Below are 24,739 nucleotides of genomic sequence, written 5' to 3'. Positions count from 1 at the left end.
AAAGACAGCATGTAACGTTAATTACAAAAGAATGAAGTTGTTCAGAAGTAAACTGTGTATCTGGGATCTACTGTAGATTTTGAAACTGGGATTCTACTTTGATAAGATGCACCAATTGGTTTACTGACATGCAGGTAGATTAATGCAGTTAGTTCTGGAAATATCAACATTATTTCCAGTCTAGTATTCCTGGGACAACATTCCTCTTTAAATATGCTGTCTTAAGTATGCAAATATATAAATGCATCCATATATGTACATATATATATATATATATATATATATATATATATATATATATATATATATATATATATATATATATATATATATATATATATATATATATATATATATATATATATATGTGTGTGTGTGTGTGTGTGTGTGTGTGTGTGTGTTGGTATTTGGTAGATCTCCCAGGTTGTATGCCAGTTTGTCTGTATGTCACAGCTACAATACGATGAATTTCTTTTTATAAATATAACAAATGTCGTGGCCAGCAATTTGAGAAATAAGATTTTACTCGCAGTGTTCCTGTTTGAGAACTGTTATATAATAACTGTTTTTTTCTCCTTTTTAAACTTATGTCATAGAATGTAGATTTTTTCTTGAAACTGTATTTCTTTTTTTTTATGTAGGATTGAACGAAAACGATAATTGCTTTAAGAAAAATTCTGAGTGCTCATATCTCGTCTCATTGGATCTTATATACAGTAGCCTAGACCAGAGAGCTGGAAAATATTTAGGTATTTCATAAGGATATATACTGTATATACACACATATATATATATATATATATATATATATATATATATATATATATATATATAGGCTACATAATATATATACATATATTGTATACACGAGGGTGTAACATGATTAAATGGTTGTTGGTCGCCTTCACAGCATGTAATTATATCGATGAAGGGCTGAACACAGTCTACGCCTGGTCGTTTGTGGCTTGAATTTCCGCTTCGCTTTGAGAATGAAAACATCACGACACCATGAACGTTTTGCTAACCGGTTGGCACTTTTGAGTTAAAACCGATTGAATTAAATACCATATGAAGTTTCTGAACGCTAATCATTTATGTCAAAGAAATAAACATCCCATTTGAACTTGAGTGATTATATCTAATGTGAAGTCTAGGCTGTATTTTCAGCCAATAACAGAGAGAAAACACTGGAAACGAACGCAGGCAAGGGTCCCTTTGGTGGGGACAATATTGTTGGTAGTGACGTCAGTAATAGGTTCTGACCCAACGCGGCGGGAATGATTCCAAGGTTCTCGCATATTTTTCCTACTTCCATATCTGCACTTTTTTGGAAGCGTTAGCGCAGCAGCAACATATAACAGGAACGCATACCAAGATCTTGCTACATCTGAGTAAGAAGAAGAGAGAAGCAAAGAAAACGGTGGAAAAGTGAAATGACATTAGATAACCAGTCAATGACAGATATCAAGAGGAAGAAGAAGACTAGGATCGAAAAATAAATAACGGAGAGAGAGAGAGAGAGAGAGAGAGAGAGAGAGAGAGAGAGAGAGAGAGAGAGAGAGAGAGAGTGGGTGTGGTGGAAGGGGGGCAGCGAGGGGTGTACACTGGGAGAATGGGCGGTAGAAGTGGCGGATCCAGAAGATGAACAGAGAAGAATGCAATAATTGCGCTCCTGACGACCTAGCGATGTACCGATTTCAGTTCCCCTCATCATAACGGAAGCATCCAAACCTTACAGTGTACTGCGACGCATTAGGAAGAAGTGCTGAGCTCTCAACAGTAAATAGATATAAAGAAAATAAATTAATTATAGCAATGAATCACTTGATTTCCTTGCAAAGTGCATCGGAATCAAAACCAGGTGCAAGAATGATAATGCCACGATTGATAGCAGTGAAAGTTGGAGCAACAAAAACAGATATAATAAGAGGTATTAATCTGTAACAGCAAAAATAATAATGAACATTCTTTTCTAATGAGGCAATTTGTTTTTACTATCCCTTTAAATTCTTTGGGTACAAGGAGTGAGGTTGCAAGCTCTACAACAAAGCACTTATGCTGGCCTGCGGAAGAGGTATAGCACTCGACAACAATATTAATGCAAATTAATGAATGTCACATCTTATATGGCTACCATGAAAACATTCTAGTAAAGAGAAAGAAATGTATAAAATGACAATGAAAGGAAAATAGTAAAAGAATTGGAAGGGCAACAAGAAGGAGTGAATGGCGAATTACCTTTTTTCCAAAGCAATCCTATGTTATTCTTCCAATGAGACCGTCTTTCAGTCTATTCTGAAAGCAATGTTTTGTACAAGAAACCGAAGTATATAAAGGAAATGCGTTCGGGAGATGTCCCATATTTCATGGTACTTACCAGGAAACTTGGCATCAATCTGTTTTCATTTCGCGTAAACTTACAGAGAAAAGACTCATTAATGTGAAAAAAGAAAAAAATTGTAACGTAAAGTGATATAAAAGTGAAGAAAAATGACAATGATGTAGAGAAAAGAAATGTGCTGCGTTTCGTAACTAAAATGTCAGTCACTGGCACCAAGGGAAAATGGCCGGGAAAATAGCGTCATTTTCTTCGAGAGATAAGGATGACTTTTCGAAGACGGTCATTAAAGTAGGCTTTATAAAGGCTTTTTTCGCCACGTTCCAGAACAAAGGGGCTTTGGGAAGCGTGGAAAACCTGGCCCATAGATATCAGCTCTTAAAAGATGATTACAACCTAACATGAGGTAATTATCATTCTCCTTTCGATGGGCAATTTGCAAATGGCATGATCCCTGGATGTTCTTGTTTCGAGAGATGCTTATCTCCGCGAGGACGGACATTCCTTTCCAGCCACTCCCACGGGAGACGCCATTCGCTTCTGGTTATCGACTGATGATAAAACGCATTCCGATGTCAGTCGGGGGAGCGCTGGAATCCTCCCAAAACGACCATTTCTCAACGGTGTTCATGTTGATTCTAAATTGGTCTTTGGCTGACTGTCAAGCGGAACTTATGATAGGCTACCTCGCTTGTTTTCCTTAATCGACTCTCCAATCAGCATCTGAAGATACACTTTGGGTGCAATTCATTTTGCGTGCTTGCGCACGCACTCGTCTGTATCAACATGGCAACGTAATTAGGAGGAGGTATAGCCTACTATTCAAAAGAAACGTTCACACAGCAACAAAATCAGAAAAGGGAAAGATTTACAGTGAAATTTGGTTTCCTTTTTAACATGAAAATGACATTTACAAGACATTTCTAAGATTTTCTGGCATGCGCAAAACTTCCCTTGATTTGTAGCTATTACTTTTTTCTAAGTATTACCGACTGGATAGCAGGTCATGCCAGATCAAAAGAAATGAAGACGCAGTAGAAACTGAGAGGCAGAAAACACAAATTCGTAACTGGGTCATGAGAGACTGTTTTGTTTAAGCATATTACCGTGACCGAACTTGCAAAATGAAAAAGTCAAGCAAATTTTGTACGAGAACGCCATCAGCTTTTCCTTTCTATCGAAAGGACCGGCGAGTTGCTCCGTCATGCAATACCGCATCATTACTGCCTTTCATGAGTTTCCATGCACCCTGGAGTTGCTGCGTCATACTCACACACACACTTAACATAATTCACAGTAATTACTCCTTAGGGTTTGGTTTTGACAATGATAGTAATTTCCGTGACGGGTTTATGATGCGTTGGACAACCAGTTAAAGAAAAATAACTAACTCCTGCGTTTCACATGATTTATGGCCCAGCTCGCTCAAATTTGCTCGTCAGCGTTTGAGTCACTATAAAGCAGAGGTGAAAACAAGATTGTAATGTTCCATTTCCTCGTCGTCATCCTTTGGAAGATACTATCTTTGAACCTTCCTTACTGGTATTATTTACGTTATTTTTTGGGATTAATGCTCCATTAAGCGCAAAGGCCGAAGGGACGGGCAACAAAAATCCCTTTTGTACCCCGGACCTGAAGGAAGACTAAAGAGAAGGCGAGAAAGCGAGAATTACCCATAAAGAATGCGATAAAACAACTACCTCTTAAAGAATACGTTATGAGTCAGGAAAAACAAAAACATGGAGAGAATTCCAAAGCCTGGAAGTAAGTGGATAGACAATCGTTGTACTGCCCAATCCGAGGATTGCCTAAATCGCGTCATCTGAGGATTACTGACGCAGGACTATCCTGGGATTTTCGAACTAGCACGATCCAAGATTAAAAGAAATAGCTGAATCCCATGATTACCGATTTCCACGTTTAGAATTGCAGGCCAGCTTTTTTCGTTGAACACTAAGAAAGATATAAGATCTTTCTCCGTTTTTCTGACTATGCAACTCGCAATAAGTAATCACCTATGATCGCCGCAAGAGCTCATCGTGATGAAAGATGTGAAACTGATTTTGTCATGACCACGTTTTCTTTTTCGATGAACTTCATTAAAGTAACGTTCACGCGTATTTTCTTTTGAGCTCATTGTCGCAAATGATCGGTTTCCATAACAGACAGAATTCTTTTTGTTTTTCTTTTATTTGGGCCTGTCCTGGAAAAGGCTTTTAGTTTACTCGTCCCAAAGCTTCCTTACAATGAGAAGCATCGAGATTCATTTGTGAAAGCAGCAATGCGCTTGCTGTGTTAACTCCCACTCTCCCTCTCTCTGCAGGAACCTTATTACTACTCACTCTCCCGCTCAATATAACGAGAGAGATGAATCACACGATATAAGAGTTCCTCGGCTCCCTTCGCTATGTTCCGCACCGCCAAGTGAGCGCTCCCTCTCCGAGCGAGAAGTGCTACGAGTAGCTAAAGCACAAGTATTTCCCCGCACATCAAAGACAACATTCTTATCACGCGATCGACCGACCCTATCGCTGTCATCGGCTTGTTTCGATCCACGCTCGCTCTGGATGTGGACAGATTAGATACTCTAAACGATTCTTCCCACGCCGTTGACTCTCTCTCTCTCTCTCTCTCTCTCTCTCTCACACACACACACACATATATATACAAATATATATTGCGACGTAGAGACACAATGCACAATTAAAGAGATATTTTGTTGATTTGGACGTCGGGCGTTTCCGGTTCAGTCAAAACTTGCCAGATGTCATTGCTGACACATTTCCCGGTTGCTTAAATTCGCGCTCACTTGTAGGAGAATGCAACATCCTGCATATCCTGCCTCGATGTGCTATGCCTGGAGGGAGAAATTTAACTTTTCACCCCAGTGCAAAAAGTGAATATTGCTTCCTCGAGTAATCGGTCTAATAATATTCTGAATTGCCGGCATGCTCATATAGATCAGAATATTCGAAAGCGAGGGAAAATGCGCCTGGAAATATTTCTGGATATAGGTCGTACTATTGGCAAATGAGGGAGTGCGAGAAAAAAATAAACCTTATATAAACAGGATGAAAAATGATAAGAAACCGTAGAGCAATAAATGCGACATGAGTGTGCTAGGACTCATAATTCTATAGTGACCAACTAAGTAATGTTTTACTTTAACATTACCTATGGAAAGAAACAGGGTTCAGCTTACACCACGGTCGATTCTATTCACCATACACAACCGAAAATGATTTGGGAATAAAATGGTCAACAGAGCAATAACTAGCACCGTGTGGACGACAACAGATCAACTTGCTATGATGGGCCCGGAGGCGTGCTTTCGTCCCACCAACTGACGGAATTCAAAATTCAACGATTTGTTCGGCACATTGCAAGTCAAATCCTAGACGATGATCCTTGTAACCTTCCCACCCTTTTGTGAAGCCACTTCCATTTTGTAGTGCTTCTTATGGTTTCATCAGAAACCTATTGTCTAATTCATCATATGGTAACTGCACTGGTGTGGGTTGCGCAAGACCAAAGGAAGTTACTAAATTATCTTGTTTCCGAGCAGTGAGTGGTCTGTTGACGACTCTCTATTTTTTTTAACTAGACTGTAAAGCCTTCCTCATTCTCTCGCTTTATTCATACAAATATCGCTGTCTTTATTATGACTTTATATAGATTAACATTCCGCCCGAACATGCTCTTTTTTTTTGGAGGGGGTGGCGGGTGTTGGTTGAGCCACTGGTAATCTCTTTTGTCAAGAAGCGACTGAAGAATTTAGGCTTTCTTTTTTCCGCAGACGCGACATCGTTGTAGAGATTTTTAAAAACTAGTTTTCGTTATAGCTTCCTGTTAGTTTTTAAATCTATTTCGAAATGAGCTCAAGTTCAGTTTGGGTTATTGGTACTGAATTTAAATTTATTTTTTATAAGAAAGAAAACTTGCTAAAGTGATAAAAATTATTATTGTTAATAGCTAAACTTAATGTTCGTGGCTTTACATTTAGGCTATGATACATTTTACACATTCTTTACACATTCCGACTTTTAGCACATGCAACTCTAAATCTCGCACATAGAATAATGACCCCAAACAGAGAGAGGCGGCAGTGCCGGGGTCTCCATTTATACGCTTGTCAAGATAGAAGAGGCTACCTGATTTCGGACCCGACTGTGAATTCGTACATCTCTTCCCCGATATACGTAAGGGGAGAGAGAGAGAGAGAGAGAGAGAGAGAGAGAGAGAGAGAGAGAGAGAGAGAGAGAGAGAGAGAGAGAGAAATGATACACGACATATACAGCAAGTGCGGGCTATCTGAATGTAGGCTATACATAGAAAAATACAATTAGTGTCACAACACGGTGTTAGACGTAATATACAATATTTAAAGCAGCATACAAAGCTTTCAAGTATTTTCTATCTGCCGAGAGAGAGAGAGAGAGAGATTACGGAAAAATACAGCGCGCACTGCAGGGGGTCCAGTATTTGATGTGGAAGAGATTTTCGGTGGAAGAGAGAGAGAGGGGTTGGGAAAAGGGGACAGAGATAAATCACGAGGAGAGGGGAAGCCAGAGATCCCCAGTGTAAAAATGATATTAAAAAAAGTGAAGCTGAAATGGAATAACGGGATGCGGGAATGCAGACCTTAAAAAGGGATAAGAGGAGTTCGCTGGAGTCTTGTATATAAATTCTGTTCCGGCAGGTGAAATGGCGAGGTAAGTTAGAAATGCACCTTCCTCTGGCAACGTTCCAGCTTACAAAATGCCAGGCTATGAACGCATAAGTGTTTATGTGATCGAATGTGGGTATAATATTTAATTGCTAGCTACTGACGCTGCAGAGAAATTTTATCGTTATTCCCACGGAAATTCTCCCCATCGCATGCAAGGCCTGGAAACCTTTTGAAGATGGTGACTTGTGACTCTGAGTTATGATGACAGATAATGAAAGAGCGATACTCCTTACGCGAAGTACGTGGGATATTTTGCAGTATCTACGGCAAATATTGGCTATGCTTCAATAAACAAGATGCCATTTAAATGCAATGCTGTACCGACTATATCATTTATCATGAAATGAAATTGAAGTTATGTCTTTTCATTTTACGAAATTGTCTTCTCCCTTTCCACAATGATAGATATAATTTAGACCCTCGCTGGTATTTCTACCTTTCGATTATCTTCCCAGCTAAGGAGATTACTATTTTAGTTTGCAGTCAAAATGTGGGATGATCTTCCTGGCAGTATGTCGCATGTTGCACCAGTGCCCTCATTTCCTTATCCTTTCTTCAGCTTTTCCTGGGAATATACCAGCATGGCATCCTACTTCTGGAGCACCTCGTCATTCCAGCTGTATTAAACACACACACACACACACACATATATATATATATATATATATATATATATATATATATATATATATAATATAAATAAATAAATAAATATATATATATATATATATATATATATATATATATACATACATATACTCGTATGTATGTAGAGAGAGAGAGAGAGAGAGAGAGAGAGAGAGAGAGAGAGAGAGAGAGAGAGAGAGAGAGAGTGTACATAATTTATTTTCGAATTTAATACATGTAAAAATTACGGCTTAGGTAATGAAACGTTTAGTTTTCTGTAAAAGAAAACTACTCAGATGACTATTTGTCTATCTGTCCTCACTTTTTCTTTCAGTCCTCACTTAAAAACCACTGAGGCTGGAGGGCTGCAAATTGGTATGTTGATCATCCACCCTCCAATCAGCAAACATACCAAGTTGCAGCCCTCTAGCCTCAGTAATTTTGATTTTATTTAAGGTTAAAGTTAGCCATGATCGTAAGTCTGGTAACGCTATAGGACAGGGCACCACCGGGCCGTGGCTGAAAGTTTCATGGGCCGCGGCTCATACAGCATTATAAGCTGATTGCGCCGAAGAAACGTAGGCACATTTTTTACTTGTTTTTTATTACACCGGATCACAATTATTTCTTTGACATGAAGAAAACCAATCATGATCATTTCTCTTGTTCTCTCAACTAAAGAGAACCGCTGATTTTCTTTCCTAAGGAATAGGTAATGTGTGAGGCAACACTGTCGGATTAAGGAAATCTTGCTTCCTAGTTTTCGCTTAGAACAGACAGAAAGAAAGATCAGATAAAGACCCCCAACAATCAAAAATTCTATTTTCATTATACCACAGATTTCGCACAATAACCACATCACAGTTTCTGTGAAGTGAACTAATGCGCTGACTACGAAAGTTTTTATCGTTGTCATTCAGAAGCAAGTGTGAATAAAGTGCCATGCCAACGAACTCGTAACTCCCCGATTCTCTCATGTTTTCAGCAATGGTTTCTATAAAAAGTTTTTGATTCCGATTTTTGGGGAATTAAATTATGAAACTGTATCGCCATGCCAGGGACAGAAACTCGGCCAGGAAAGGCAACTGTCCGTTCTATTCACCATATATTTGTCTTTCATTAGGTAACACAGGAGGAGGAGGAGGAGGAGGAGGAGGAGGAGGAGGAGGAGGAGGAGGAGGAGGAGGAGGAGGAGGAGGAGGAGGAGGAGGAAGAAGAAATAGGTAAGAGGAGTAGGAGGATGCTATCATGGTTGCCTAATGGTGGAGACGAGGTAGTGGTTCTCAATATTGGTGGGAATGTGAGCAATGTCTTGGCCATCAAGTCACGAGTGATGCTTCTCGATAACATGCAGAAGAGGTCCTGCCAAGCCAATGGGTAGCCATCGACGGACGTCGATACGGAATGGTCCAGAAAGTCATCTCCTCTCGATCTCTGTGAAAGACGCTCAATGGGCTTTTGGAGGGGAATCTAAAGGGTTTTTTGTTCGTTCTTTATTAAAATTGCTCTTTTATGGGCCGTGATAGTATCGTCTGGAGAGCCTTGGTCATTTTTGCCGGTAAATGAAATCCGTATGGCAGTAACTGCCTAAAAAAAAAAAAAAAAAAAAAAAAGTGATGTAAATATAACGACACGCTTCCCCCGCCCCCACTTCTCACCCACACCCCCATACCACCGCTCTAATGGATGAAGATAACGGGAACAATTTAATTTCTTCATGCAACGTGCAGGTCAGGTGAAATGAAAGATACAGCAATTAAAAAGGATGCCATTTCAATTAAAAAGGCACCATGACATGAAGGCCTTAAGAGGTTAACTTTTTTGGAATAGGGGTCGAAGGATTTTTTTCTAGTTTTTATAATTTGAGAAAGGTGTAATTTTTCTTATATCTCTGTCAGCTGAGACAAACCTGGTCCTTTTTTTCATGTTAATTACTTTTAGCACGCGCGCACATAAATGTATATGTATATATGTATGTATTTTTTGTGATTTCGATGTGTTTTTGAAGTATGATCCGTTGAAACGCGTCGAAAGTTTAGCAGATATATATGTATATATATACTTACATATCCATATATATATATATATATATATATATATATATATATATATATATATATATATATATATATATATATATATATATATATATACATATATACATACACATATTCTCTCTCTCTCTCTCTCTCTCTCTCTCTCTCTCTCTCTCTCTCTCTATATATATATATATATATATATATATATAATGTATATGAACTGATTTATATAGAAATTCGCTAGATGTTTGTACGTCTTTGTGATCAGAGAGTTACGAACAGATACTGCCGATTCGTCGAACGCCATACGATCATTGGGGTTTGCAGTGGGCGATTCAAACGAGTGCCATACACAGAAGACCCTTATTGGTTCCTTTCGATTATAAAAGACCAATCAGCTGAGGCGTATGACCTAAGCAAGTTCAGTAAGGGTTTAGTGGTCGACGGGTTAGGGCGCATCTTTAGGACAGTGATCGGCGCGTCTCCTTAGAGTACCTTCCGACTTGTTGCATAATTAAGTAGCGTAATACTAGCAACAGGGCCCTGTGTAAATATTAAGGAAAATACAGGTATTAATTGTATCCTATGCGTTTCATTTGTACTGGTAGAACCTATCTATGACCGAGAATCAGGTCATATATATATATATATATATATATATATATATATATATATATATATATATATATATATAATATATATATATAGTTACATTTAGGTAAATAAATAAATACCTTAACGATATACTTAACGATGGACTACCTTATAAATATAAATATATATATATATATATATATATATATATATATATATATATATATATACATATACATATACATATATGTGTATTCATATTGGGTAAACAAGTAAATAACTTGACGATATTCAAAGTTTTGTATTTATTAATATATATATATATATTATTGTGTATATATAAAAATGTATATATACATTCACATAAATATATAAATATATACTCGTATATATGTAAATGTATGTATATATGTGTGTATGTATATATACATATTTGAATATACCCACAATATACCTATATATATCTCAATTTTCAGATATAAAAGGTAAAATGGTTTAATGAAAACGACATTACATAGAGTTAAGGCTAATATATATATATATATATATATATATATATATATATATATATATATTAGCCGTAACTCTATGTAATGTCGTTTTCATTAAACCATTTTACCTTTTATATCTGAAAATCGTGCACAGGAGTTATTTGAACTCAATACGGCTGGGCAACCTCACGTCCTTTTTAGCACAAGACCATTTTCCTTCATTTTGTATCCTTGTGGACAGAGGCTAATGGTAAGAAAAGCTGACCACGTGGTTGACAACCATGCGCCTAAAAGTGGAGTTCTTATCACTATACTATCGGTGTTACACAAAAAAAAAAGTTATTAAATGGCTATGTGTTGCGCTTTATTATATAGAGATCATTACTTTATAATTAAAGAATGTTTGAATACATATCCCATGAATAGGAAAGGTTTTTATTGTGAAATGATGTAGAAAGTAGCCTAAAGTACCGCCTTCTCTTTGCAGGTCTCGAGGGAGCATGCGCGACGCAGGAGAGCAGCAAAGATCTCTACTGGTTCTAGCATGGTTACCTGCCCTACCTTTTGCATCCTGACTGAATTCGTTGATGCCGTTGGAATAGACTGGAAAAAGAGGCGGAGGTCAACACTGTGTCATCCGTATCGAAAAATATCCATTCTAAATAAGTGCCACGTTACAGCTGGAATCTGTTAGAAGAAACTATAGGCCTCTATTATATATTTACGCAAAATGTCCAGGTTCCACCATGATTATGAGGAGAGATTTCGAATTTCTCAACTTCCTAGTTTTAAAAGGCCAAGTAACTTCCGTCAAACTTTATTTTCTTATCTGGTAACGAGATAAAAATCATAAGGTCAAATGACGTAGGGCCTAGTGTGTGTGAGTGTGTGTGAGAACGGAAAGATCAAGTGCTGAATTTTCCATCTGGAGGTGCTGAGGGAGGAACAATGCACTCTCTGTGAGCACCAGACGACGCGCAAGGCTTCACTGTGAACGGCCATTTGAATTCAAGAGCAACTTTAGACAAAAACATGTGGAAGTCAAGCTTCTGACTTCATGTAGAGGAAGAGATGAAAGTATGTCAGGAAGGATTCAGTGGCATAACTAAGAATTTTTAAAGGAAAAATATGTGCAGATCGAGTGCAACGCATTTCTTTAAGTTTGAAACACGACGAAAGAACATTTGAAGATGGAATGTGAAAGTCGATTATAGATATGGTTGTGACTTATGTAAATATGAAAAGAAAATAAGGAAGGTCACATCTATAAATATATATATACATATATAAAACTTTCTAATACAAATATGGGATAATTGTAGTGAATTCAGTGGGTATCGATGAGGCTCTCGAAGAAGTGGAATAGCATTGATAAAGAAAAAAAAGAGTATCAGTTTGCAGACATTTCTTATCATAGACGACAGAAATACAAATGTGATAATGTACAAAGCATTTTCATTGCTAAATGCAAGTGGACGTTACTCAGTACTCAAATTACTGTAGGCCATGTCAAGGTACTCAAAGGGATTTTCTTGTATATAAGGATTAATTGTCCCATGACAGGTTTTAGATTAAGAGGGTTTCTGCTGATGATATACGACAGATATTGCTCATTAGCAGTAACAGTAACAATACTGAAGCAGAAGGCCATTTGAAAGAGGTTGATTTGCTTAGCACAATGATTGAAAGCATTCATTACCGTTGATTTGTTTTTGACTCTTTTAGGAATTTCATTGGTAACGCTTCCCTCACAACCCCCACACCAGTCACTCTCTCTCTCTCCATTACGTATTTTATTAAACTGAGTATTTTACACATCAGGTAATATTAACCGGCGGTAACTCCCTGAACAACATGATAGTTTGCAGCGACGTAACCATTCGACATATCAGTTCCATACACATACATACATACATACATGCATAATATATATATATGTATGTATGTATGTATGTATGTATAAAATAACTTTAATTTTTTTCAAAAATCAGGGAACGGGTTTAAAGGGAATAACTGTCGAGACGGTCAGTATCAATTGCAGATCAATTTATCATCGTGAAAATGCATAAAATTTTCTTACAGTTATGAAGGCTTGAAGAGGGAAAATCAAAAACAACAATAATTTAACCTAAACTGTTGGTCTGAACTGTCTGGGGATTTAATACCATGCTTAGGCAAGATCGGTATGTTAAGTAGATTAGATGTAATAATTCATAAAATTAGGCGATCGTTTTTATGTATTAACTAATATGATACAATACTGTCTATGCAATTCTGACGCTTACAGTCTGGTAACTGCTCCAGTTACCACTGCTAAGCACTCATGCTTTGTTTTCTTTTCAAATCAAATTTTTGTCAGTGGCTAGATTCTGAAATAATGGCTACCATCTCACTCACGCAATGTACAAGAAGGAAAAAATCACCATTTCTTTATGCCTAAAAGTGGATTAATGAACAGCATCGAAACAACAAGGGTTCAATAGCAAACTAAAGGCAGTGATGACAATTTAGAGTTTAATATACCTTTTGAGTTAAAATTGCAATTTATGAATTAGGGAACATTCCCAGTCACTCACCAACCGACAAGAATACCTGGAAATTGACTTGTGCTAAGCAACATGATAAAAAGCATTATCACCTAACGAAGTGAACGTGTTCATTCGGTTACCGCGGCAAAGCTTTAGCTGACAAGCGCATTCTGAGCTAAACTTCAAGAACGGGGCGGTCGCGTTAAGATTCGAAAAGAAAAGAGAGAAAAAACTCTACGCACCAGTGCAGTACTATTTCACTTGGTGGCTGTCAAGTGCAAGTGTACCCGCCGCTTCTCACCTTCGTTCTCCGAACTGTGTGCCCGCCCCCGGCACCCGCCCCCCTTTTTTGAATTACGGGGAAAATTCTAAATAACGAAGGACAATAAGACTTTGTCATAGAATTTTCTTCAACATGAATTACTTCATGGTTATCGGATTAAACCTATCAGTGATGAAAAATGCGGTATACGGAATTACTTCCGTTGAACTGAGGACAAAATTGAAACTACTACTTTGTTTCGTTGACAAGCTCCAGTTAACAAAACTGAAACATAAAAATCACCTAGATTTGTTATTATTTGTATGTTTCTGACATGTGAAGGGAAGTTAGTTTACGAATGAATAACTATCCACACACGTATATTTATACATACACACATATATATATGCATATATAAATGTATGTATATATTTATATATAACATATTTGTATGTATATATACATATATATATTTATATATGTATATGCATATATATATATATATATATATATATATATATATATATATATATATATATATATTGGAAGTTAATAGAAATGTCAGTTCATTATTCCCTCATTACCTCTTTATCCGATGGCTTACGATTGAATTCCGACTTTTTCTTATGAACGCAACAATTAGAGGTGACATCAAGAAAGCAATTCTGAGACCCAAAACAGTAAATGTATTTGCAAACTCACTTTCTTGCACCTTCTGTCAAACTTTATGTTGTTGCAAAATTCTCCAGTTAATGATGGGATATTCAAAGACTTTATAAAAAACAAAAATTAAAATGAAATCAATATATATATATATATATATATATATATATATATATATATATATATATATATAATTTGAATAAATAAATATATAATGTAAACGCTGATGAATGTCCTATGTGCATATTATGGCGCTAACGTGATCTGTGCCCTATTCAGTCGCTCTTGGCGGTTTGGATTCATCTTGGGCATGTCTCTGTGATGTCAATGTGACACCTCTTCAGGAAGTGAGTGCAGTTCAAATGACAACACACAAAAGCAGTTGAAGTATCAAGAGAATGTTGACTGACCTCCCTTAGGCACGCCCAGGATATACCCTCGATGCTAAGAACTGGACATGGTGCATGACACGTAATATTTAGTCATTTTTCAAGGTACTGGGATGCGTTCGTCAAGGGTAAACAAACTTCTTTTAGCTGCTGAATGAAGTTGAATAGCATTAGCTGTGGGTAAAGAAAATGAAGTTTTAAAAGTACACAAGAAACCTTTTGAGAAATTTCTCTTTTAAAACATCCCGCTTTCCTAAAAAGCTGCTTCTTATTGGTGAGTAGACGAGCAAATCTCGATTTTGAATTTAAGGATTTGATGTATATTTGTGTATACATATACACATATATATGTATATGTAAATCTATATATATAAATATATACATATGTATATATATAGCCTATATATATGATAATAAATATATATATATATATATATATATATATATATATATATATATATATATATCCATAGTAAGATAGACTATATTTATATCTTTACCCAAACTAAACAACAGAACGGAAGTCCTCCAGGAAGCTGGAGGCAGTTACTGAGTGATATAGAGAATTTGTTTACCCTCTGAGTGTTCCTCCCAGTGAACAACATATTACCCGTGGCTTCCATATGGACAAACTTATCTTATACAAATAGCTGTATCCTAAGAATTAAGAAAGTAACCTTTCTTGCTATCATTGTGAAAAAACCGATTGTACCTTTACAGACGGTGTTGTGATCGGTGCTGCCTCTGTTCATACATGATGTATATTGCATGCATATGTTAATCAGTTTACAAGCATACAACACACATACGCAATATATGCACACATACATACATACATACATACATATATATATATACATATTGCATTTATATATGTATATATATGGGTGATATATATATATATATATATATATATATATATATATATATATATATATATATATATATATATATATATATATATATATATATATATATATATAATTATATATCCATTGAGAAAAGCGTTCATGGATCACTAACAATCATGACAGTGGTAATCAAATTTTTATACTATTAGTATTTAGTGATCTTAAGGGTTATAAAATGATTTTTTTTTTTATTTTTGAGACTCGTAACATGTTTGTACAGAATTTAACCACCTCTAAAATTTATGACTGCATAGAGAGTAACATTTAAAAATATGTATATAGAAATGGCATTACTTTTATTTTCTGAACGATATACAATGAAAATTACATTGAAATACCTCATGTGGCTTCCCGATTATTCGTTAGTTGCACATTCGATTGACATGCTCATAAGCAGAGTTTACTTGCATCAGCCATTACTGAATCCTGGAAACCGAATAGAATTAGAATGATGAAGAATCGAGTAGGCTACAACATTCCACTATTACAGCATAGCGACGGTTAACGCTCGCTGCACCTCACTCCTACAAACCTCATTTCGTTTTTCTTTCTTGCTTATTATTTTCAGCAGTGGCCAGAGGAAGGGGATCCAATTTCCTGGCCCTAAAGGTACAAAGAAAATGAGATGCGCAGGAAAAATGGTGGACGTAATCTCTTAAGGAGTAAAAGTGCCGAAATTTCATATGAAAAATATGCTAATTAAAAACATAATTCCTAGTTAATTTATTAATCGAAAATTCTTTTATTATCGCGGTAATCTAAAAACACCAATACAGTATTAACTATTCAATGAAGAACTTTCACTGTTTCAGAAATCTCTACCCACTTTTATTTACTTTTTCTCTGACCGACTCATTCGTAAAACACTTGGCATTGAAAGATGTTTGTTTTTATCTAATATCCATAATAAATTTTCTATATGATATACTAAGTGTTGTAGAATAAAGCATTTAGAAACTTAATCCTTGCTGTTCGTGAAATGACTCTGTTGATGTCCAGGCTGAAGAATACCCGGCCTTTTTTGGACATTCCACGGTTGTCCTTTTACCGCTCGCTGACTTTCAACAACTTTTTCGCCAACACCTTATTATCATTTTACACTTCGTACATGTGTTATGTCTTTCTAATTTCATGCGCCATGTTTTCATTATTATTATTATTATTATTATTATTAGTATTATTATTATTATTATTATTATTATTATTCATCGGTAACAACAAAACTAACCGGATCAACATATAGTAAATTCTTGGGAATACAAAACTGCCAATTACAACCAAAATAGTTAAGCAAAACAAATTCGCAGACAAGCTACCTCAGCAGAATGATTCTACTAAAACGAAGTTTAATCTTTCCTCGGAAAACTCTGGATTTCCACTATTTCAGAACCATCAACGAGGCCTATCGTCTCAAGTTTTAATATTTTGGATGGAAAATAAATGTTGAAGTTCCTCTCCTCATTACATGTGGTGAACAGCGTTAGTGAGATTATAGTCAAAGTATCACTAATATTCCTTTTGTCCTTTCATAATTCTTTAAAGTACATGGCATGCCCCAAAATCTTGTTACTGTTATCACGAGGAAGATAAGTTGACGGAAATTTCATAGGTCACGTGCAATTATGCCTGAATTTTACTTTAGGAATATATATTATATATATATATATATATATATATATATATATATATATATATATATATATATATATATATATATTATATACACAGATGAATAAAGGCAAATGCCACGAAGGAAAAATGAAGCAAAGGAGTTGTTGCTACGCCTTTCGGCACACAGTCCTTTGATAGCAGCCTGCTACTAAAGGACCATGTTGAGAGGCCTAGCAACCACTCCGTTGTTTCATTTTTCCTTCGTGGCATTCGCCTATATATATACATTCATCACGTTCCATGTCTTCGTGAATCAGTTACTCACACACACACACACACACACACACACACATATATATATATATATATATATATATATATATATATATATATATATATATATATATATATATATATATATATATATACAAACATTCATTATCATCAGAAACAGGTAAAAATGAAAATCTTGATGTTTATCGTGAAATAGTCTTGCCAAACTCATCTTCAGAAATATTCCTGTCATCGACTTAGAGTCGGCACACTGACAACACAGCATAATGGAGTCAGCTTTCAAGCCAAACACCAATTTAGTTGAGACGCTTGTTCTCCAGGAAACCTTGTAATATAACGAACACATACAGTAAATGCATCAATGTCCTGAAAGATAAGTAAGAAAAGTAAAGTGAAATAAAAATTCCAAAAGCTTGGACAGGTATGTATGAACAGAGGTGAAAACACTGGAAAACTCTATTGTTGAATTATTATGTACCGTGAAACGACATCATGTAGTGAAGTTGCCAGTTATTGAATTTATTACCTTCCACATTCTAATTAGCGCCATTACTAACGATTTTTATGTTAAGAAAGTGAAATAGAAATATTACTTATTGATGTCGATTTTTAATGACCTTTGCATACGTTAAAATCCTTAATTATAAGCGTTCTTATTTTAATCTGAAAAAGAGATATATTGCACATTTCAGTGCATAATATCTTTTCAGATCCAAATATAAAATTCTGAACGTGACTCACAGTAGATGGTCAAGGCCATCCCAGGTTCTTTTAATCCTCATACAGCTTCTATCGCCGTGCAACATCTTTTCTTTGTTGCTCTAAAGAGAAACAGCAACATTCATTCAGCATCTGGTAAGATATTGACAGTGAAATAGCATGAGCGACATATACGATTAGCTATGCACACAAAAGATCAATCTTCCTTTGATTATATTTACGTCCCAAGCTCAAAAAGAAGCCAGCAATGACTTACTTCGTTTTCCAAATCATGTGTGATCTTCAATACAAACTCAACGAGACAACCGCGATCTATTGTTATTGAATGACGCTGAGCCTGCACCAATAGGAGCGCCGATCAATAGCTGACTCCGCCCCGCTGCAGCAGTTGACCAATCAGGACTCAGATGTGCGTCATGATCGGCCTTTGTGATAAATATGGGATGTAATTGTTCAAATGCTATTGGAATGGGTCCATTGTGAGCAAATAAAAGGAAAAAAGAAAAGCAGTCGGCGGCAGAGGACAACTTTTTATTATTATGAGAGGAGTGCATTTCAAATATCATTATGTTATTGTGTTTAAAAGCCAGCCACATTGACTGAAAGTGTTCTGTCAATTACGTTGTGAAATCCCGGTAAAATAGCCTATTGTTTGAGCGCAGCAGATGACAAATTGCGTGTTAAGGTTACATTCAAGCGGATGGCTAGAAAATCTGAAGCTACAAACTGATTTTTTACTCATTCGCAAATTTCTGTAACAGCATGTCTCTTTACAAATCACTTTTTATATGTAAAAGAACACTGACAATTATAATTAACCCTCCTTGCTCCAAGTGGCTTAGAAACTCTTTCGCCTTCCTTCCAACACTGTATATGTACTCACACACATACATATATGTGTGTGTATATATATATATATATATATATATATATATATATATATATATATATATATATATACATACATATATATATATATATATCTTGCTAATGGCTATGCATCAAAATTTTGCAGTCTATTAAACACCCATAATGCTGCAATGCCTGAATAGCGCCAACACTCTTGAAGCACTGGGAATGAGAGACCTCTGGTACTGAGCGTTATGACACCTCTGGTGAATGTGGATACTCCCATTCTGCACATCGAATTGCACGCACTAATTCTACCGGCAGGCGCAGCACTGAAGGCAGGGGTGGTAGAACTATGCAGAAATACAGATTGTGGAAGGTGGCAAAGCAAACTATCTTCTGATGATGATCCAAATCGCAGTTATGTCTGATGTGATAAAAGGAAACCTTCGCCACCACTTCGAACATTTTGTCAAGAGGGTAAAAGAACCTGGAGGCTGCAGACATCCGAGCAAAGAAACAATGTTTAAACAATGGTAATGCAAATGATGTGAAGCATCTGTGTAGAGTTAGGAACACCTAGCTTTATGAAGAGTTTCCAAAAGCAAAGGCTGAAGTATTGTCGACTCTTCAGTATCCTTAAGGAGGGTATACCACCTGTGAATGAAAAATGGATTTACAGCGAGGAAGAAGAGCTGCTTTTCAATAAAGTCTTGGTTTTGCTAAAGTTCAGCCTCGTAACCTGCTGACTACATTGCACACTGACTCGTTTTGAATCCTCTGAATAATATGATGCCTTTTTCATTGCAACGCCCACAGTCAGGAGGCCAGCCACGATTTAAAAAAGAAAGGCACAAGAACCAGAGCTGCGGAACAAGTGACACCAATTGTGTCTTGAACCGCCATCGACGGCAACTCTGTAGTCAGTCACTTCCGAAGTGTGAATGATAGCGAGAACGTTTAAACAATCACCCAGGGGACGAAGCTAACACATAAGAGAATAAAGATTATACAAATCAAGGGCAACACTCTAATACATCTGAATGAGAGTGAACTCGTCTTGCATGTGCTTAGTAAAATCTTAAAGGGTTTTACAAGAATTATCTTCCAGTAGGCACAATGGCTTTCAAGTTAGAATTCATCAGCTTCTACGTATTTCAAGCTTTATAAGCATTGAGTTTCAAATGTATTATATATATATATGTATATATATTACTTATTTTTATATATGTAATGCATATATAATTATATAATTATATATATATTATACATATATATATATATATATATATATATATATATATATATATATATATATATATATATATATATATATATATATATATATATATATATTATGCTTGTGTGTAGGCGTGCTTCAGTTAGATATTAGAATATATGGGTTTGTAATACAGTAAATGTATTCTAAATTAATATAAGTTTTGAAAGATTTAATATTCATGGTAAGTGTACATCCTTATAGGATACGATAAGTCAGAGAAATTCCAATGCATATTTTAGGATGAAATAACTACGCGCGGCAAAACAATGGTATAAGAAAAAATATTATGAGAAAAAACAAAAAAAGAAGAGAATCAGAGTCAATGAAAAAGTAAACCTAGGCAAATTTGGAGATAAAGCTAGGATCCCATCCACCATCCCGCACCCTAACCCCCCTAAAAAAATGAAAATAAAACGAGGTAAAGAGATTGAAAACAAAGAAATAGAAGCCATAATTCGACGCAACAACAACACGCCGACGACAGCGAGAGAAGAGTAGCAAGGTGCAGCAACAAGACCAATAATGACAAGAACAACAGCTGTGATGTTTCCTAAGAAAACAGGAAACAAACGTTCAAATGACCTCGAGCCGAATGTTGAGCAGCGATGTAGACAAGTAGATATATGGATGACAGGTAATCCAGAGGAAGGAAAATGTCAGCATTTCAGTAGGAAATGACTTCAGCACAGGCTCTGCAGACACTTACTTTTATTATCCTTTGCGAGGCAAAGTATAAGTAGATTCTTAAGCATAACTATCAATTTAAAAAGTAAAATGTATCTTCAAGTATGCATGAGATGTGAACACGTTTTCCACTGCATTTAGATAGATAGATAGACAGACAGACAGATAGACAGATAGATAGATAGATAGATAGAAGTTTACTGACCATAATAAAAATTAAAATTACAAGCTCCTGGATATGGTCCAACAAAAGTACATCAAATGGACATATAAATCTTTAGAATCAAAAAGCACATCTAAACTAGAACACTTGAAACCATGCTATATAATATTTTCAGCGTATTTATATTAATAATTAAAACTGCAAATGCAGCTAAGTAAACGAAAACCTGATAACCATTTAAGCAGAACCTTAACTACAACAACTTTCCTTGCAAAGCATAAAACCAAATATACTCTAGAAAAAGACAAAAAAAAAAAACCATAACATCCAACATGCCGAACAACACCTTTTAAAGATTCTCAGTACTTTTCTCATACATAAGAAGACAGAATTAAATGTATTATCTTACACTGTTCTGACCTATCAAGATGGTTCGAAAATATGTCCTCAGTGCTTGTAAAATTATAATTATGTCGTATATTCTGTGTTCTTGGGCAATGCTGCACCACAAGTGCTTGTGTGTGTGTATGGCGCCACCAGTACACAAACGCTCCTCTTCCATCGGTAGGTGGCCACGGCCCCTCCCTCCTACCCCACCTACCCACCTCCACCGCCAGGGTGTGAGATGAAAGTCTGAAGCGAATGTATGAAGTCCTCTCGTGTTCGGGGATACTGTGCTTAACCAAATAAATATCACGAACTGAGAGAGCTGTGTTGATGTCACGGTATGTTATTCTCCTAGACGATTCGGAGCTCAAAATATTATGCTGCAGCGTCTCCATAGCGACTTTGACATCACCTACTCTTGCATTCATTAGTCCATGGAGATATGTTCGGGTGTTATACTCTTCATTCAATACGGTGTTTATCACTAACATTAGAGGGTCATCATCCATCACATTTTAGTAAAGAACTTTCTTTGCCGCTCCCAATCAAGTCCTGCAACGGTGGATACCCTGATTCAATATAACACAAACCGTTACAAGTAGTTTTTCCTAGAACACGTAGCAGTTTATTATCGGCCTCAGATCAGCGTTCAGCCAAGACTCACACCCGTACAGAATGGCAGACGAATCGATGAGAACCCCTAGATGCCCCTATCACCTCCCAAATTTCCTTGACTATATCATTACCCACTGACAGATCAAGGTTTTCACCTCCATCCGGGACGCCCAGCAGCACCAGGTTACGTTTCTCGCTCCTTCCTGTCTAATGCCTCAAGAAAACGTTGCTGCTTTGCTTTTATATCAGACTGCGGGTTTACTTGTTGTTGGACATTTGTAAATCAGCGATCCTCCTGTTGTAGGGACTCTCAGGGGATGCTAAGGTATTCTTCACCTGGATCAGTTCCCGCATTACTGTGCAACTCAGCAACATCAGGATCCGTTGCAGCCATAATGCAGTCAATCAATTCATCCGTATTGATAGCTTTGAGTTGGCCTTTCGGTAGCTTGCGCAATTCTCACTCAGTGATTTAGGCATTGCAGCCGTGTAGCCCGAAAGGCAGTACAAAACACAATAGAAAACGATCCAGAAAGAAGAGGAAGTCATATAAACAATCAACGTTTCCATGGCAACCGGAGGAAAAATTTACGATGGGAGGTTTAGATGCACATATGCGCGAGTGTTACATCCTTAAATGTATCCAAGACCTAATTAAGAAATTGCTCAAATTGAAAACAAATAAACATTGTTCGTACGGTGATCATTACTAGAGTATGGAAATGAGTCGCTATCACGCCGACGGCAATAAAATATAGACTGATCAGACTGAATATGAAACTCATGTTATTGACATTTATTAAAGCAATAGCTCTTACAGAAATTGGAACAAACTGCATACTAAAAACGTTATGAGAGAGAGAGAGAGAGAGAGAGAGAGAGAGAGAGAGAGAGAGAGAGAGAGAGTTCCTGAACGGATTAGAACGAATTATTCATGGGCTAGAGAGAGAGAGAGAGAGAGAGAGAGAGAGAGAGAGAGAGAGAGAGAGAGAGAGAGAGAATGAATTATTCATGGGCTAGAGAGAGAGAGAGAGAGAGAGAGAGAGAGAGAGAGAGAGAGAGAGTTCCTGAACGAATTAGAACGAATTATTCATGGGCTATAGAGAGAGAGAGAGAGAGAGAGAGAGAGAGAGAGAGAGAGAGAGAGATTCTCAGCCCTAAAAGAATTCTAAATAGCGCCGTGAAAAGAGAGTTCTGCTTGACGCTGATTACATGTAAATCATACGTCTAATTATGGACGAGGTGTTAGAAATCTCTGTTAGAGCGGGAGGGTTTCGTAATGAGGGAAAAATGCCTGACGTTTCCTCATGTTATCGCTACTGAGGAGCATATGAGGAGGGGAAAGGAGAAAGGAGGGGACCAGGTGATTCAAAGGAGGAGCAAAAGTCGGAAAGAGTTGTGTAATAAGCAGAAGATAAGGGGTATGAGGTGGAAAGTAAAGATTAAAAAGGCGTAAACAGATGACACTTATGGACTAAGTGGAGGGAGGAAATGTTTACACCACGACGACTGTGGAGGCAACTGAGGTTGAAGATGTGTACGTACGCAATGTATGTAGACCAAGAATTTATTACCGGGTAACTACATATGCATAAATCTTTGTGTATGTGCATGCATCTTCGTTCAGTACACCAACAACACTAGTCAAGAGAGCGTATGAACCCGTACACACACAAATATGCACACTGTGCTTATCGTCCGCGCCTCACCAGCAAAGAAAACTGAGTGATCCCAGCCGCAGAGCGGAGGGGGGCCGGAGAATGATTTAGGCCTCCTCCTGAAAATTCCGTTATGTCCGGTTGACCTAAGAACTGATTTATGAACATGGTAGTTAAGGACTATAACAGGTGGTTATCACAACGAGAACCATAGCAATAGTAACCTCTTACCAAAACTTTAGCAAAGATGCATGTGGCTCACACTCTCTTAAAAGCCACCTTCTTTAAGGGAAAAGGCGTTGTTCAGTGTGGGAACAAACAGTTTAATCATTATAGATTCAAAGATCGTTAATTCCTCTTCACTCTGTACTGGTCCTAAAACTCTAAAATCTTTAACATCTATATATATGCGTTTTACAAATCTTTACATGATTTCTCATGCTGGATTGGCCAGGACTAGACAGTCTACTCCCAGTTCTGTAGCTCACCCTCTGATGAGAGCAGATTCGAACCCTCAGTAGTCTCCTGGTGCATCCGATACATGTGCCCAGACTACATCTGGAGCAGGTATATTCATCAATCACCTTGGATGCACGCAGGGGACTCACTCAGTTCTTCGGAATAAGTTTTAAGCTAAATGCTAGTAATTCTTCAATAAACAAACTAAAACATTTCTTCTAAATTTAGTTTCATGCATCCAAGCTGAATAGCAACAAGGAGACATAAGGCTCAGTGAATCACTGATATCATCAGTCTGTAGAATACATTAAAATATCAAAATACGTTAAGATATGTATTACTGAGACCAAAAATAAGTATTAGGCCTTAAAACAATCAGAAAAGCACCAATCATAAATATCAGAATGCATTAAAATGTTAAAATGCACAAAAATGAAGTACCCACC

General features: G+C 36.7%; 1 protein-coding gene and 1 long non-coding RNA gene across 5 annotated transcripts in view; one reads left to right on the top strand and one right to left on the bottom strand.

The window, feature by feature from the left end:
• Window positions 1–15,051, top strand: part of LOC136847640 (protein vestigial-like) — a 159,618-nt gene extending 144,567 nt beyond the window's left edge. For all 3 annotated transcript variants that reach the window (XM_067119357.1, XM_067119356.1, XM_067119355.1), the window contains exon 6: window positions 11,306–15,051. In XM_067119357.1, the coding sequence (XP_066975458.1) occupies window positions 11,306–11,361 (56 nt within the window). In that variant the 3' untranslated portion in view covers window positions 11,362–15,051. The remainder of the gene's footprint in view (window positions 1–11,305) is intronic.
• LOC136847644 (uncharacterized) overlaps window positions 1–24,739 on the bottom strand; it is a 372,082-nt gene that overhangs the window by 208,865 nt on the left and 138,478 nt on the right. The gene's annotated exons all lie outside the window — the stretch shown is intronic.

Source organism: Macrobrachium rosenbergii, chromosome 17, assembly GCF_040412425.1.
Source record: "Macrobrachium rosenbergii isolate ZJJX-2024 chromosome 17, ASM4041242v1, whole genome shotgun sequence".
NCBI classification, from domain to species: Eukaryota; Metazoa; Arthropoda; class Malacostraca; order Decapoda; family Palaemonidae; genus Macrobrachium; species Macrobrachium rosenbergii.
This window is presented reverse-complemented; position numbering and strand designations above follow the sequence as displayed.